This window comes from Pinus tabuliformis, chromosome 7, assembly GCF_031772625.1.
Source record: "Pinus tabuliformis cultivar Carrire ecotype Pingquan chromosome 7, CPIR1, whole genome shotgun sequence".
Classification (NCBI taxonomy): Eukaryota; Viridiplantae; Streptophyta; class Pinopsida; order Pinales; family Pinaceae; genus Pinus; species Pinus tabuliformis.
The window spans coordinates 1,640,697,342-1,640,715,643 of NC_142293.1; the positions used below are offsets into that span (position 1 = coordinate 1,640,697,342).

Sequence of the window (18,302 nt, forward strand, 5' to 3'; positions counted from 1 at the left end):
TCATTAATACAACATATCTTTCTTAGGATTTGTCTATTTTCTCGTGTTCTTTTGTTTTGTTTTGTACTAGTATTCTATTACATGTTATGTGGTTGCTCTAAAGTTTTGGGGTTAAGTACATTACACAGGTAATGTAAACTGGGATAAAAGATTGGCTTAATAGGCCTAGGTTACAAATTCCAAGTTTGTTTGACAATATCATTTTTGTTGTAATAGAGAATCTTTTATTGTTTACCGAACAAGATCCCTTTTCTGCAAACCATTTTCCCTTAGAACTACGCATTTTAATTCAGAGGGGTAAGAACTCTTGTAAAATTACTTCATTCAACATTTGCGTGCATTAATACAGCTGAGAGAACTCCAACTCCATCAAAACAGCTTCAATGGACACACTAACATAGCTTTGTATCTCCAAGGGTTTCGAATCTGGTTCTTCCCAAGCTTGGAATTAGCATTAAACTGCTGGACCACATACCACCCAATAATTCCTTTCTTAAACACAACTGATACACTTTTCCTCCCATTATTGTCTTTTAACATGGCACCTCTAATTTTCACAAAATAATTTGAAACATAGGCAAACAATAACGGGAAAGGAAACTAGCATTTTTTCCTTGAAATCCGGACAGAATAATTTTGTATTGATGGAATCGCAGATATTAGATGCTAATATTGCACAATATGATGGCAGTAGGGGTATTCAAGGGTGCTGAATCCACTTTTGCATTAAAACAACCATTTTATCCATCCAAAATTGTAAGGCAAAGATGCCTGACCAGATTCCAGTGAGACAAGCCAGAAAAGGTTAAAAATGTAGAAAGCTTAGCCTTCTTCTTGGGTGTCAATACTACCTGAACCATGTTTATACGTGTGGAACATTATTCTACAGGTGGATATGGCTAGATCTTTATATAAAACACTGGGAAATGTCTAATTTGGAGACTACCAGGCCAAGCAAAACAGAGTTACCATATAACTGGAGTGAAACAACGGACCAACACGTAAGGCGTCAAATAACACCAAATAATAGCTGAAACTCCATCCTTGCAATGTGTTTGAGGTCCACCCAATGTCTGAAGTCCTACATTATAATCATTTGGACAAGGATGTTGATCAACAGAAACTTTAAGATTTTTGAGACTGTCGATAACAAGTTTGAACACTTTTAAAAGCTATTTGAGTGCAGGATTTATTACAGACTTACCACAATAGGCCTCATGTTCGTCAAATAAATTTACCATCTCCATCAAGAAAATTAAGATAATCGCTATCTTTCATTTTCACTGAAAAGAGTCAAATATAAGACTCTAGATTTTATTACAATATGATACACAAAGTGATCTCCAGTTTTACCATTCTGTGCTGCCAATTATTTACAGTTGAAAATCAAAAGAATGAATTTCCCTTTCACCAAGAAAAAAATGTAGAATATTTTCTGCACTTGTTTTGATTCTTTTATGAACAGTCATTGTGACTCCACTAAAAAACAGAAACATAAATTATGTTGTTAAATTATCGGGAAGAGAGCCAGGTTCACCCAAAATTTTTCCTCCCACATCAGGAAAAGTTGGATGTTCTGGCAATGGTCCAACACTACCATCTGCATCTACTTTTAATGGGTACTTTAAGAGATGACCCTTCATTTCAGTAACTTCCTCTGCAACAAACTGATTCCAGTATCCCTCTGCTAGAGCATTGACCCTTCTAACACACACAATGTTTTCAGGATCAAGAAAGCAGTCCTCAATCTTTCCAATATGCTCTGCCCAAAGTGACATTCTATATCCATAAACCTGCATGAGCATTGATTGGTGCAGCTAATGAGATAAGTACAATTGATTGACATGTTCTTCAAATTTACAAATGTGTATTGCTGAAATCATCAAAATCTAACTTGTCCAGAAAAGAAAGCAAATTCTGAACAAAATCACTTATTCATATTAGTTGCTAAACAGAATTATCAAATGTGAGTTGCCAATATCCCATGATGTTTCAAAACTATTTGACTCAAGAAAAACTTAACAGGCTACTCTTCTTTTCGAAAGTTCAACAGAATAAATCAGGTAGCAATATCCCCAAAAAAAAAAGCAGTTAGCCAACATAGATTCTAGGTCATTTCATAAAAAACTTCATTTCAAGAATGTGTCTTAAGCATTGAAGCAGGGCTTGTGCATGAGTCATACCCAGTTTGGCGCAATGACTTGGCTGGCAAAAGCCACTGATGGTAAAAACTCGACAAATACTTGCAAGTTTTCTAGATCCAGACAGTTTGAAGTGGCCTTTCCTAACGTTTGAGGAGTGGGGGTAGGCGGACCATTTGCGTATACTTTTTAGTTTTTGTTGAGTTTTAGAGAGATTTTCTGAGTCTGAGTTGCACTCATTCTCTCCAGCCTTGTTGAGTCTAGCTACTTCACTTATGCCATCCCTTTGGCAGGAATCTCAATGAATTAAAAACAATGTCATTTGCTAAATTTAAAGCATCTGGGAAGCAAAATATTACAACAAAAATTCTTGCATGGTTTCCATTCAGGTTACAAAGTCCATCTAAAAGGCACTTGAGGAAACTGGCTATGGTCATCTCACAAAAAACGTCATTTTTATGCTTATATTGCCAAGCCCACACTTACAAAGGATTCTCGTCCAATCAGAAGGAAGTTATTTGCAAAACTAAATGCAAATGGCTAGGAAACAAGAATCCTGATGCAAAAGTCCTTTATGGTTGCATTCAGACATACGAACTCCATATGTAAGGTGTTCCAGGAATGTTACATCATGTAGACTGAAGGCTAATCTAAGGATGAGAAATATGAAGGCCGGTAATTGTTAAGATAGCACAGAAGCTTGCCAACACAACTAGAACTAAATGCTCATTGGCCTATACTTGAAAGCTCACAATGAACAACAACCAAAACAAATAAGTATCCTTCCTTGATATCGTTGCGATGTGCATAATCAGCATTGCTCCTTTCATTAAATTGACATTGAATGAAATGGTGAAATGATACCAGACTTGAATATGTAATGTGGTCCTTATATCATGTAAATTTACATGCACAAGAAAATATCTGATACAGAACATACTAGTAATACATGTCAAATATCCTGAGAACACAAACCTGGCCACGTGGGTGACATTTCTTCTGAGCCCATGTATGATGCGGCTGATAGGAACCCATAGCAATCTCCGTATCTCTTGAACCATCTAGAGAGCGTTGGTTGATATTTGCAGAGCCCAGAATCACATATTCATCATCTACAATCATGCCCTTTGCATGGACGTAAATCATAAAGCGGCGATACCTTTTAGCCTGCTCCTGTAATCTAACATGGCCCCATTAGTTCCACCCATATATATATATAAGCATTAAAAGTAAATCAATTTCAAATAGATGTGATTTTCAGATATTGTGATTGAAACAAAATGCTTGATCTAGAAATGGATTTTATGAGAAAGTGTGGAAACTCCAATCTGAGGTTGTGTTCAGTTGGGTGATTATAAAGTAGAGGAGTATATGGGAAACAACTACAACATAGGTTTTCAATGCAAGACCACATAGACTTCCAAGAAGTTTCATGTCTTAAAGGCTGTGTGTATCTTGAGATCAAGCAGGACAGGCAAGTTTCTGTGCAAAAAACCAAAAGCAGGATTAAAATAGAAATAAACAATATCCAAAAATATTTGATTCCTGGTATTATGAAGTCTCCTGCTATCAAATAAGAGATATTTGACCAAGAATATAGACATCAGAGGGAATAATATATAGCAACAGGATGTGGGTTCAAAATCAATGTTATCCAAACCAGACCGGAACTGGTGGAACTGGCTGGTCTGACCATTTTGACACCTAAAGTGGTCCTAATGGTGACACAACACAGAAAATGTCGGTTCATACAGGAACTGACTGGTTTGTACCTGGAAAAGGCTGGTCCATACAATCCACCCCACCTGGAGACGTACATCTAACTTCCCTCATTTACCTTGGACGTGAAACCCATTATGAGGTCTCATTTGTGCCCTTGACTAACCAGTTTGATTCACTTAGATGCACTAATGAATTATTGTACCTGAGGGTGAGGAGACACATTGGATCTTATATAGGATTGGCAAGTGGTTTCATCATGGGTTGGGCAACTTAACTAGGGCCCAAGCCCACCAGAGGATCATATTGACACTTGTAGGGGATGCGTTGAGAGCCATGGGACTTCGTCATGTGATATAGCATTATCTCATCTTATGGGCACCCTCAGCACCTTCAATAACTTGTTCATTGCCCCACATTATATGCGAGATGATGCACTTGGACCAGCAGTGCCCCCAATCGGCTTAGCAATATATACAAGGTTTGGCAGTTGATCCAAGGCCCAGAGGAGGTTTGTCTCATCCTTGAGACATGGGAGGGAAAGCACCATCTTTCATGCCCTCATTTGGAGCAGTGTACAACTTATTTTTCACCAGAAGACCCATGAGACCACTACTCGTGCCCTAGAGCCACTTTGGAGCACCACATGATGTTTTACTTTGAGATCAAGGGGCCACCCCCTTGTCTATCATTCATGGAGCCCTCACTCTCATTATGGCACCTTGAGGACTCAATGAGGCCCTCCAACGGCCCTTCTACACCATGATTTCATCATTTTGGCTCACTTATGGATGACTTCTTCATCACATTATGAGCTATTTGGTGGGCTTGTCACCAAGGACATGTAGTTTGCACATTATTTTATTATTGTTGGGCTATTAGGCTAATTCGAACTATTAGAGGATCATATAAATAGATGAGATTCTCCTTTGTGACAGCATCATCATCACTTGGATTCTTCTCTTGTAAAAGAACTCGCACTTTTTCTTTGGAGACTATTGGAGATTCTTTGATGCATTTTGACATTTGGAGCTGAAATTTTCGATCTTCTTTGGAGCTATCTCATGATTTGTGGATGGATATATCATATTGTCATCTTGTAAGTGCTTCTTGTTGAATATTTTCTTGGAATTATGTCTAATGTATGGAATTATTGGAACTAGGTTAATGTTATTGTGCCCTAATTGTTAAAAATCATTTTTGGAAAGCTTCTTGGTTAGCAATTGCATATGTTTTTGTATGGCAACTGATGAATGTTTCTAGTGGATGAAATTTTGTCTTTCTTTCATAAAACTCCAAAAATCTTGAGTGTGTAAATGTTAAAGGTTGATTGCTAGAGCATTAATCTTTAGCCTCCTTAAGGATGGTTTTGGCCAATTTTAAATCATCTAAGACTCCATAGCCCAAAGGACTAGGCACTAGTCCAAGAAGTTTGGTGATCAACTCTTCTCTTCTCCATATTTTCTCCTCCTAAATTTCGGTCCCCTAAAGGTAGGGTGGAAATCTAGGGCTTGCAATGAAATTTTAGGGAGGCGATTTTTTGGGAATTCGAGGGTCCACACATCAAGCTTAGGGTCTAGGCTACCTATGCTCCAAGTTTGGTGGGCATCCGCCCGAGTTTCATCCATAAAATCTCTTTCCTTAACTGCCACTCCAAGAGGGAAAACCTAGGTCTTTCTCTCTCACCTTGGGGACTTCTTTGAGGGTATATGAGTTTAGTATTCATTGGAATAAATCATAAGAAGCCCTTTTGCCTCCCTTTCCTTGACGTAGAGAGTACCTTGGAAGTATATCTTCCCACGATAATTCATAAAACCCTAGGTCTAGTGCAAGTCTTTCCTAGGTCTCTCAAACAAAGCGAAGAACCTCTTTGAAGCATTAAAACATCACATTGAGCTTCTTTGAGAGGTCATATCCAATCACTTGGAGTCTTGATCTTAGGAATACATATTATAATCATAAATCTCAAACCCTAAGTCTTGATCTCCTCCTAGGCCTTTCTTGGAGAGCGTTTAGCTTCCCTGAAGCATTGAGCCATTGTTATGAATCATGTCACACCTAAATCATTGATTTATTCATTCTAAGTGATTCCCTTCATACAGGGACTCATCCCATCAATGAAAGTCCATAAAGAGCAGGGGACCTTGACTGAGGTGACATTTGGTCATTGTCCCATTGTTGTCACTTAGTCTAGTAGTTGTCCCTTAGGGTTTCCCCTCCTAGGACCATGCTACATTGTGTGGTAACACGAACAGGAACCAACCAATTTGGACTTGGCCTCCCTATATGGGATCCAAGCCTTCCAAAGGATCATAATGGCACTTGTGGGGTGAGTGTTGAGAGTCATGGGCCTCCAACCATGTAGAGCATTGATTGTCACACCATGGGCTTCTCAGCACCACCCCATGGTTGTTCGTGCTCCAGTTATACAGAGATGATGATGCACTTAGACCACATTGCCTAGCCAGCTACAAATTGCACCTGTCATTTCGTAGTTGATCCACGACCCAGAGGAGGTTTTGTCTTTCCCAAGTGACATGGGAGGGCATGTGTCATCTTCTAGCCCACATTGAAGGAGCATTGACTTGATTTTAAGCCACCAAGAGACCCATGAGACCATTGCTTGTGCCCCAGAGCCACTTGGGAGCACCACATGATGTTTTTCTTGGAAATCAAGGGGCCAACCCCTTGATCATCATTCGTGGAGACCTCTTCTTCATCATGGCACTTTGAAGACTCATTCAGGCCTTCCAACGACCCTCTTACACCATTGTTTCATCATTTCGACAACTTTGGATGGCTTATCATTCACTTTATGAGCTATTTGGTGGGCTTGTCACCAAAGACATGTTATTTTTGCACATTAAAATAATATTAGGGGCATTTTTAGGCTAATTCAAATTAGAGGAGGCTCATATAAATAGAGCTAATCCTCATTCATTTGGATCATCATCACTTGAACTTGGATATCTCTTCTTGAGAATTTCACACTTTTCTCTTGGTTGTCTATTGGAGATCTCTTGATGCATTTCGATATTTTTGGAGCTGAAATTTCGTTCTCTCTTGGAGCCATCTTCTTGATCTTGGATTTGGATATATCTCTTGTTGTCTTGTAAGTAATCTTATGGAAGATTTTTGCATGAAAAATGTCTAATGTGTGGAAATTTTGTAACTAGCTTTTTTTTTGTGCCCTAATTATTGAATATCATTGTAAAGGATTGTTAGATTGCAAATTTGTGCATGTTACTCATTGATAACAAGTGGATGAATGTTCCTAGTGGAGTAAAACTTGTTTTTCTTCCATGAAAGTCCATAAATCTTGGGTGGGTAAATGCTAGGGCATCATTTTCTAGCCTCCTTGAAGACAATTTTGGCCAAATTTCGAATCACAGACTCCATAACCCAAGGACAAGGCACTGATTCGAGTGAATTTGGTGATCACCTTTTCTTCCCTCCTCTTTTTCTCCTCCAAATTTTTCGGCCTCCAAACCTAGACAGCCTAGCTAGGGCTTCTTACGAAATTCATTAGAGGGACTATTTTTCAAATCCACTTGGATAGGCTATTGTGTTGGTGTCTCCTCTAGTGATCCTCCAGGTTTCATGCAATTCCCACGGTTCATTCTCAAGAAATCTCAAGCCCTAGCTCCAACTTTGAAACCCATCTTGAACATTTAGGTGTGTTGGCTTTCTTGAGGGTTTTGACACATAGTATTCGGTGAAATAAATCATTCAAACCCTTTCTCTTATCCCACCTTGACCTAGAGAGTGCTTTGAAGAGTCTTCTCCCAAGATTATACATAAACCCTAGGTCTCGTGTGGTCCCATCCTAGGTCCTTCTCAAGAATAGTGAAAGCTTATATAAAGAGATATAACCATCTTACAAAGCTTCTTGAAAGGTCCCTATCTCTTTGGAGCCTTGATCTTAGGTCTCCTTGTTATCATTGAATATCATAAGCCCTAGGTTTAGGTCTCCTCATAGGTCTTTCTTGGAGAGCCTTTTTTTGCTTCTCTTAAAGCATTGAGCCTTTATTTGAGCCTCTCCTTTGAATGGGCCTCGGAAATCACATCATACCTAGTCATTAATTCTATCGTTAATAGTGATTTCCCTCACACTGGGACTCCTCCCATCGGTGAAATTCGATAAAGAGCAGGGGACATTCACTGAGGTGATAGTGGATCTTTTTCCCATTGTTGTCATTTGATCTAGTAGTTGTCCCTTAGGTACCCTCCCAAGACCCCTGCTAGATTGGGTCGCAACAAGGCTGCGTGGCCTTAAGAGTGTCGAATTAAAGAAAAAAGAGAAATTTAATTTGTGGATAAAAAATGACTTGATCACCAACAAGGCATCCCTAGTGCCTAGTCCTAGGGTTGATGGAGTCTATGGATTCTTAAGAATGGCTAAAACTTGCAAAGGAGTAAGGATATTTTGATGCCCTAGCCACAAAACCCTAACTATTATCTTTGTGAGGGATCAAAATTCACTTCGGAGAGCTAATGTAAGATACACCAAGGGCATTGTCATTCACATATCATACAATGAGTAATGCATGCAATAATGAGACCTAGCTCCCATACAATGGGTATTCAATAAATTAGGGATCAAAAGAAAAACCCTAGATCATCAATTTTTCCATACATTAGACATAAAATCAAAAAATTTCAACAATACAGCATTTACAAGACAATATGCATGTACAATCCAATCATTAATCCTAGTCAACTTCTCCAAAGACAAGAATACAACTCCAATACACAAAATACTCCATATATCACATCTCTCCAAAGGTACAAGAAGGCCAAAATTCTCTAAGAGGCCACATTTTCTCAAGTGATGACGAAAATGAAAAGTTATCTCTAATTATATGAGGATGAGTTCTAATTTAGCCTAAAAGCCCCCTAATGACAAATTAAATCACAATAATCCCTTGGGTTACAAGCCAACTCACTAGCTCTCAACACAAATGCTAATAAAATCCCACATGTGTGAGCCGTTAAGTTAGTTTTTGTAGCATCAAATGTATTCTAGCCACGAAATTTGGTGGAGAGACTAGAATGCATGAGATCTCCAAAACCAAGAAATCAGTTCTGAAAATTCCACCTAGAGATGACTTAATTAGATTATTAACCTATTTCTTAATGTTTCCTAAGTCTAATCTTAGGAAAACTGGTTAATTAATCAAGATTAATTAAGTCAAGGTGAGAATTCTCTAAAAACTCGCACAAATAGATCTAGAAATGATCTGAGCCATCAATTAAGATTTAATCTTGGCCGTTGGAATCCCAATAGGAAGATATAAGAAGGGTTCAATGTGGTGAGGAGAATACACCAAAGTCACTTAGAGAATTTGATTTTCCAGAGTAGTAGCAGTCAGTTGCCGGAGAGTTCAAGCTTCAGTGAGGAAGCAGAGCAGTGATCAGGAGGAAGTTTTCCAAATCTAGAGAGGCAGCAGCAAGGAGGTGGAGTTATTCCCAATGAGGCAACGCATAGGACTATGCAGTTGCTTCAGAGAAGCAATTCGATTTAGCTAGAGAGAAATTCGTTTTCAATTCCAAAGGATGGGTAGAGGGCCCAAAGTGCTGGAGAAGCAATTTCCTCGGCAAAGACAAGCAGAAAGACTTCATCAGAGGCAATTCAGAGGCTAGACGTCATCGAGTCTGTGCAGAGCAGCGCAGAGGCTGACGAAGAGGGTCCAGGAGGACGAATTTCTGAAGAGAAGTTGTGCCGAGATTACTTGTGGAAGAAGGGTAATTGCCTCAAATAATTTTGCCCAGATTTTCTTATTGTTTGGATTGTCAATTGGGCATCCATAGATTGTATTCAGATTTCACTGTTGCTTAATAATAATAAAATCTTAGCTGCTACACCGGTTTTCCCAAGTTGGGCTTTTCTGGGGACATTTGTCCAAAAATAACGATGTAATTTTTATTGTGTGTGTGCTAGTATTTTCTCAGTTTCCAGTGCTATTATTTCCGCAGTATTTTAGTTATGAAGGTTGCAATGTGATTTATTTGATATTTGTCATAGCAGATAAATTGTTAAAATAATTAACAATTAGAAAAATAAATTCCAGTTGCTGCAATAGGATTTTAGTTTTGAAATTTTCACACGATAGACTTCTAGGGCTGATGCCATCGATAAAGTGAACTCCAAATGTCAATCGTTAATTCTACAAGGTACCAAGTATGATGAAGTAGCATCTAAAAACCATGATTTGAGGGTTGGCCCTCAAATCCTCATTAATAGCGCTATGTGGTCCCAAAATCCATTTGGGGCACTGTTATCCACCACATTGTGGGCAATATCCATAGGAGAAAGTTTTTCTCCTAGATGGTCCTTAGGTGGCAGCCAATAGCCCCTTTCAGTCACTACATAGCTTGATGTGCCACTATCTTCTCCACCTGAACCAACCATGTGGTCCCTCGACCATCTGTTATGATCGTATGTTTGAAGGTGGGCCTCCCGACCCCAAAGGTATGGCTTTTCATTGGTGTAGTAGAGAAATTTTGTTACTTATCATACACACTTTTGGGCATGGATTGGTGGGGGGATTCGACAAAAAGAGTGGGCTAGGTCTATACTCTTGTCTCCTCTGCCCGATTTGGTGGTTAGCCTTGTATCCTAGTCCCGTGGGATCTCCTCTATTGGCTATTAGCTTTAGGGCTAGCACTACATGGGAAATCCAGATTTTTGTTGTGAGGTCCCACTTCATATACATCACTCCCCTTCCGCTCATTACAACCCCACTCATCATATTTCTCATCCAGGTCCACATTTGTCTACAAGATCCACAAAGGGTTAGCTTGTTGCCCCCTTTGCCCACACATTGGGTCGAGCCCAAAACAATGCCCCAGAGGTTGATGTAGCTAAAGAGAAAAGAAGCATATTTTGGCCACTCTCAACAGGTAATGTACCATAAAATGCAAAAGATGGCCGAGACATACACATTTAGCATGTGGGCAAAAGCCAAGCATAAGCTCTACCCCTTATCTGTGGCCATCACCCTAGTTCCTATGGGCCCTAGATGAGCCCCCTCCACATTAAGGAACCCATGATTGTCCCAACCCCTAGTGGACGATAAACCGGCCCACCTTAAAGGGGGTATCTACTGCTATATACTACACATCATGCTCTCATTCCCTGGAGCCCCAAGCAGTTATGAAGAGAAATCAATCAAAGGCAAAAGGCATATGAAGAAGGGTGGAAAAACAAAGGCTTGGGGTAACTCATATACCACAATTACTTCCTCCTATACACATATACCCAGGTGTGGGCTTCCCCTATTATAGCTACCCTTGTTCCATGGCACGTGGCTTGGAGCTTTTCCCCTCATCCCCACTGTGTTTCATTATTATATCACATGACACCCACCACTTGATGGATGTACCATGGACATGTCACCTCCTTTAAAAGTTGAAACCACCTAATAGGGTTCTTGCTTAACCCCCTTATTGAGCTTGGAGACACTTGTACATGCTAAAGCCCACTATGGAAGGGCATGCCATTATGAAGTGCCCATTTGATTCCATGATTTGTAAACTCTTTTACCTGATAATTCTAATTATTTGTTGTACTAGAGAGCAAGGGGGCGTATTGGATCTTATTCAGGATTGCAGGCAGGTCTCCATTTGCAGTTTGGTCTCCCTATACAACGTCCAAGCCCTCCTGAGGGTCACATTGGCACTTGTAGGGTGAGCATAGAGAGCCATGGGCCTCCACCATAGAAGAGAGCACTTCATGGATCCCCAATACCATTCAAGGATTGCTTGTGTTCAACCTTTTTAGATGAGGATGATGCACCTAGATCACCATGCCCAGCTGACTTCACATTGCACCATACACTTGGCAGATGTTCTAGGGTCCAAATGAGGATGTGTCTCACTGCAAGAGACAAAGGGAGGGATTATGTCATCATCCTAGCCCTTACAGATGGTTTACAGGCATTATCGATCCACTTGGAGACCCATGAGGATGTCATTGTGCCCCCACACCCACTTGGGGACACCACATGTGACATGCTTGGATATCAAGGGGCCAACCCCTTTTTCACTATGTTTGGAGTTTATTCTCTCACCTTGGCACACTTTGGACTCCACTAGGCCTTCTCAATGGCCCAACGACTCATCATGTTTACTATTTTTCCCTCTTGAGAGGCTTATTTTTCTATTTTGAGCTATATTGGTGGGCTTGTCACCTAGGAACGTTATTGTTACACACTATTTTATTAGTGGGGGCCTAACTAGGCCTAATTAGGCAAATCAAACTCTTTAGAGAGGATATAGATTGATGAGAGGCTCATTCATTCCTCTCATCATCACTTGTTTGGGATTAGGAGCTACTTTGAGAATTTCGCATTCCCTTGTGGAGGACGCGTTTGGTTTCATGGATGAATTTTGATATTTGGATATTATTCTCTTGATCTTGGAGCTTCAAATTTGTCTTGATTTGAGGATTGGATATACTCATTGTACATGTAAGTGCTCTTTTCATGTCATTTCTTTACTTTTAGCTTGTCACATGAATGTTGCTGGGATTTTTGCTATCTAGGTCTGAAATTGCCTCTAATTTATGCGAAATTGTGGAATTTTTGATCTATTATAGTGTTGCATATGTTACATGTGTCATGTATAACAAATGAATGTTCCTAGAGGTTAATTTCCATTAAATACACCTTGATAAGTCATCATTTCTTGTACATCGAAGTATAAAATCTTCTAGTAGTTGCTCCCATGCCATAATTGCCATGCGAAGTTTCCTAGAAGTCTCCTTGATTGGGTATAGTCTCTCCAAATCACAAATTCACGTTGACTTCATCTCTCCCAAAGGCAAGGCACTAATCCACCCACTGGTGGTCACTTAAAAGATTAGTTTTCTCTCCTTTTAGGCCTAGCCCTAATAGGCCATCTAGGGCATCAATCGAATTGTTTTCTAGCCATCCAAACACCTCGATTTTTAATCCACTATTGCGTTGGGGCTATCGCTAGAGGTCCTCCAAGTTTCAAGCAAATTTGATGGTGGAATCTTGAGATATAGTAAGCCCTAGCCATAAGACCAATTCTAGCCCTATGTTGATTTGGGTTAGTGTCCTCACTTGGATCATTGCATTCAAATCTCAAAAGAAGATTGGTCCTTTGATCCTATTCTTTTCCCTAATTAGGTCAAGACCCTCCTTGATTGATCAACTCCATACCCCTGACCTAATCTGGACCCACTTGGGTTCTTTGTGGTCCACAACTCTACAACTCAAATTCTACAAGGATTACATATAATCCATTTCTTCACAAGGATCATTAAGCCTAGGAAGCCCCTTGACAAGGCGTAGGAATCCTTATAGCCCTTCTTAGAGAGCCAAACACCTTGCTTTCAAAGAAAGAAAGCCATCTAGTGGAGCCTCTCTTGTGAATAGGCTTTAGGAATCACCTCATATCTTATCATTGACCCATCCATTCTTGTGATTCTTCTCATATCGGGACTCCTCCCGTCGGTGAAATTCCTTAAAGAGTAGGGAGCCTTAGTTGAGGTGACAGTGGGCTATCGCTCCATTGTTTCCCCTTGACCTAGTAGTTGCTCTATAAGATCCCCTCCTAGGACCCCTACTAGTTTGAGTGGTAACATTTTGGCGTCGTTGCCGGGGACATGAGACATGTGTCTTGTTTCTCTTACAACTTTATTGTATATCATTTTTGGCGACTCCATTGGTAGAACGAAGCCCTAGTTCTTCATTGAACTTTAAGGTCAATGCCTTTTGGGTGAAGCAAGCATTTCTCTAGGCATCTCTAAATTAACCTTGGCGACTCCTACATAACTTACATGTATATCTCAATAGGATGTCTTTCTTTGATGAATTTCCCGCTTTGGACATCACTAACATCCCTAGGCACCATAATCATGTCACAGGGAAGATGGGAAGATGGTACGTGGGGTACTCTTATTTGATGGTGATCCACTTTCTGCAATTGATCATGTAGAAAGCTTTATTGCATACTTCAAAGACGAAATTGGTCCACCAAGATGTCTTTATGTTGTTCATGAGATCCCTCCATGGTCATTATTCATGGTTGCATAATCACAAACATAGGAGAATCTCATCTATTAAGGAATTCTTTCATGGCTTTCTCCGTGATTTTCATATATGCCCTACACTAAATATTCAAGAGGAAGCTTTCATTAAGCATCATGATCTAGATGATGAGCAGGGAGGATGGTCCTCCTTGGGTCCACATAATGAAAAAGGTGATGAAGATAATTTTGAAAACACGTGTGATAGGGAGGGTGAGCCTATGGAAAGTGAAGTCGAGGTTAGCCCTACCCTTTCTGAGGATACTATTTCTCACAACCTACCTTTTGGAGACCTTGGAGAAGGTGATCTCGTAACCCCTTCAAACATTGATATCAATGACTATTTACATATTGAAGAAGGGAAATGGGAAATTCATGGGAATTGTTTTGACAAAGACCCTATTTATGACACCTATGATGATGATATCAATAGGACCCTTGTCATTCCTCACATCCCTGGTGTTGCACTCAAATTGTCAAAGTTCCAGGGAAGCGAAAGTACCAATTTTTTCAACGAGGATCGGATCACATATCAGGAGTCCATGTGTCATGGTTATCCCATTCTGCAAGTTATATATTGTAAATGATCTTAGTAAAACCATGAGTCTACGTAACAACCTAAGTAAGCCTATAATTTGATGATAAATTCTATCCTAGGAGGTTTTTTAACTTCACTGATTACCTGTGTTTTTCGACACAGCTAATCAGAAGAGTTTTTTCCCTCCAGCTTAAACCCCCAAAGCTAGGGTGAAATTTATTGTCAAATTATTAAGTGAGTCACAGTGTTTTAGTCAAGTCTAATGTAAAAGTGGTTTAGAAATAATTTAAGCTAATTAGCTAAATTATTTTATTACAAATCACTTGGTTTACTAGATCATATTGAGTTGCACATGGGTTATGTGTCTTGAAGGTCTAAGACGAATGTGTATTCCCTCTTTGAGTCTTATAAAAGAAAATTCATATGTATTAGAGGGTTGGAAAAATAATTAGTCCCTTCGTGTGTAAATCAATTAATTTTTCTGGCAAAATAAAATTAAAATCCTAAGTCAGAAAATTAATTCATTAGAATCAAAATTAATCCACCAAAGGAATATTGTCTTTTTCAAGAAAATTTGGACTCTTGGACCTTGGTGGTTAAGTCAAAGTCAAAGTTTTGAGGAAATTATATCTAAATAATTAATTTTGAGCTAATTAAAATGGAATTAAATGATAAATCCGAAAATTCCTCAAAAATAAGAAATCAAGGGCCAAGATTAAAAGATCTTGAAGTATTTATCAACGACCAAGATTATTTTGACAAGGATCAAAGAAACTAGCCTTTATTTTTCCATTGGAGGATTTATCTATAAATTAGAGAGTCCTTTGAGTCTTTAATCATCTTGATCTCTGGCTAGATCTGCTACTAAAGCATTGTGTAAACTATTGTCTCGTTGGGAACTATTTTTTCTATCATAATAAAAGACTTTGGGTGCAATTCAAGGTGTTCTTGCTTATTGATTTGTGGTATGTGCTGACTATGGGCATTTCTATGCTATGCTGAATATTGGTAAGATCTGTTTTTTCATTAGATGGAGATAAAATCATGCTATTGATAGTTTTGGGTTAACCTTAGGTGGTTTGATTGCCCATGTGATCTAACAAATTATTTTTTGAGATAAATACATAGTGTTTGCAAGTACTTCAGTCCTTGGCCTCCAAGTTCATAGACTTGGGCAAGAATCACTGTTGTTTGGATCTCTAGTTTTTATATGGTAGATTTAATCTTCGCTTGGGCTATAGTGAATCATTAATTTTTCTGAAGCATTTAGTCATTCTTTCAAGTAAAAAAATATTAAAAAAATAATTTTCTCAAAATCCATTTCAAAATCCATGTATATTTTTGTAAATTTATATTTATAAATTATTTTTCTAACTTGGGTTGGGGTTTTAGATCTATTCTATATATACTTGGGGTTTGGGTGTTTCTATTTTTACTTTTGCAGGTTAGATCAAGGAGTTAAGTGGAAGAAGAGCTAGATCTAGGCCCTTGAGGGTAACATCTAGTCTCTTGGAATTTTTTGCAGGTTTCCCGCAGAAAAATTTTCAAAAAATCAAAGAGCTAAAGCATTAAAAAAATTCGAAGCAAGGGTTTCAAAATTTTTAGGGCTTCTAGCCCATTTCTGCCCTCCAGGCCCTCAGCGTCCCTCCTTCTGCCCTCTGCGTCTTGGTTTTTCGGCCTCCTAGGGCTAGCCGTGACCCTTAGGGGCTACGACTTCCCTTCCTTCCCCCATCCGCAGACCCTAGAAGCCTTGTGGCTCCCCTTTAAGCCCTCCATTCTTCTCCGTGAGGCCTCCTCAGCCCTTCTTCCCCTTCTCGGCCCTCCGTCCAGCCTTCTCCTCCTCCTCTCCCTCTCCCTTCTCCCCTCGGCCCTCCTCCCTCGGCATCCTCTCCTCTTACCCTAAGTCGTAGCCCTCTAAGGGCTTGCGCCCTTCCTTTTGTGGCATTTAGGCCCTAGGCCATAGGCCTTAGGCCTTAGCCTTAGCCCCATAACCCTTTTTTCCCAAATGCTAGCCTCACTAGGCAAAACATTGGCCCCTTTTGGCCATTTTCCGCCTCCTTGTGACCTGATCTATCATCTTGACCCTCTTAGCCTCGGAAATTACGCTCTCGTGACCTTGATCTCTATTTCTTGGCCTTTTTTCCCCTAAATTTGACCTAAAACTCTAATCTGAAGATTTAAGGCTAAACACTTGCCGATTCTGCAAGATTAAGGTCTCAAAATTCATATCTAGCAAGCAGCAGCATTATCCCAAAGTTTCAACAATTTTCAACGGTGGAATCTTTAAGGCCTTGGGCCTAGGGTTTGATCTCTAAACCCTTATTTTTCTCCAATTTTATTACAACAAGCAAAACACAAATAATTAGGCCCTAAAATCAAATCCTATATGGTCAAAATTGTTTAGAATTGCAAAATCTTCGTTTTTCACAAATTTTTGCCACTTAGGCATCTCTAATTTGACCTAGATCTAACATTTTTGCTTGCTATAAATTTCTACATAACTATAAAAAATCAAATCTGAACATTTTTGAATCATATCCTAATTAAAATCTAAAAAATCTGAATTTTCAATTTTTTCAGCAAACTTACTATTTTTAGACATTGTGGGGATTATCTGCAGTATTTTAAATTTGTTGATCTGTCATTAATACACTGTTGTCATAAATATCAATTCTGAAAATCGTTGAATCAAACTCTTCTAAAGTCCTCAAATTGGAAAATTTCAAGTTTTAGTGCATTTTGCAATTTCTAGAAATATTGATTATCTATTTCTGGCAATTTTAGCTTGTTGTTCTGTCACTGTTTCACTGCTGATCTAAAATTTTCTTAGTCAAGCCCTAAAAAATTCTAAAAATTGATTTTCCTCAAGTTTGACGATTTTTACTATTCTTAGACATTTTTGGGCATTGGTCTTGACATCACTATTTGTTCATCTGTGGGTTAACTTATTGCTGCAATTTATACTTCAGATCTGAAATTTCGCTGAAAGATACATCTTGAGAAGGCTAACATACATAATTCTCTAAGTTGGCATATTTTTGTGATCTTGGGCAAGCATAAGCATTGTTGGTTCAACATTTTTTTACTGTTGTTTAAAATTGATCAAGTCTAAATTTTCTGAATATTTATAGATGAGATACATCTAAAATTGGTTAATCTCATAGCTTGGCATAACATCTTGTGTTAATTGGTGAATTGGTTACTTGAAGTTTACACGTGTACCTCTTGAAGCTTATCTTGTTTAAGATTGCATCATAACATTGTTAAGTACTCTTAAGATAAATCTCACATAAGTACTTAAGTAATCTAACCAATCTTAATCCAAGATAGCAGTCACTCATAATCTCTTGCATAAGCATCTCACATAGGTTAGTCAATCATTCGAGCAACGGGTGTCCATCCGGTCATTTGGTTCCAATTCATAAGAAGCAAGAATTTGTGACTCCATAAAGGCACTAGTCTCATAATAGAAAATCTAATTTAATCATAATCTTGTTTGATTTCAACCAAGTGGCTAGGCCACTCATCTGTGTCTCCCAAGTAAGTTGATTCTCAACTTGCTTTCCTTCACTTCATTCCATAGGGACTACCCCCCATAGCCTGTTGTTGGGAGACAGCTAGAACGGAGTGGGCGGGGATCAGAGTGACAACCAATGTCTTGAGCATTGTCACGGTGTCTGTACAATCCAGGTGACAACACCTGGGATTGTAGTTGAATTGCAAGTGGACCCTTTCCTCAACCATCCTTATACTAATGAATCCTTTCTCTCATCTGAGTATGATTATCATGAGCAACCTATCTGTTGTGTCCTATGTCACACGGTTCGGGTTCGAATTCGAGTTCGGC

General features: G+C 39.1%; 1 protein-coding gene across 3 annotated transcripts in view; it reads right to left on the reverse strand.

The window, feature by feature from the left end:
- Positions 1-1,032: 1,032 nt before the first annotated feature.
- LOC149254654 (phospholipase D delta-like) overlaps positions 1,033-18,302 on the reverse strand; it is a 233,237-nt gene continuing 215,967 nt past the window's right edge. Inside the window, exons 9-10 of one of the 3 annotated variants that reach the window (XM_089460203.1) lie at positions 3,117-3,314; positions 1,035-1,793 (exon numbers count right to left, since the gene is read on the reverse strand). In XM_089460203.1, the coding sequence (XP_089316329.1) occupies positions 1,500-1,793; positions 3,117-3,314 (492 nt within the window). In that variant the 3' untranslated portion in view covers positions 1,035-1,499. Of the gene's footprint in view, positions 1,794-3,116; positions 3,315-18,302 lie in introns of all 3 variants that reach the window. The other 2 variants (XM_089460204.1, XM_089460205.1) reach the window with 2 other exon arrangements.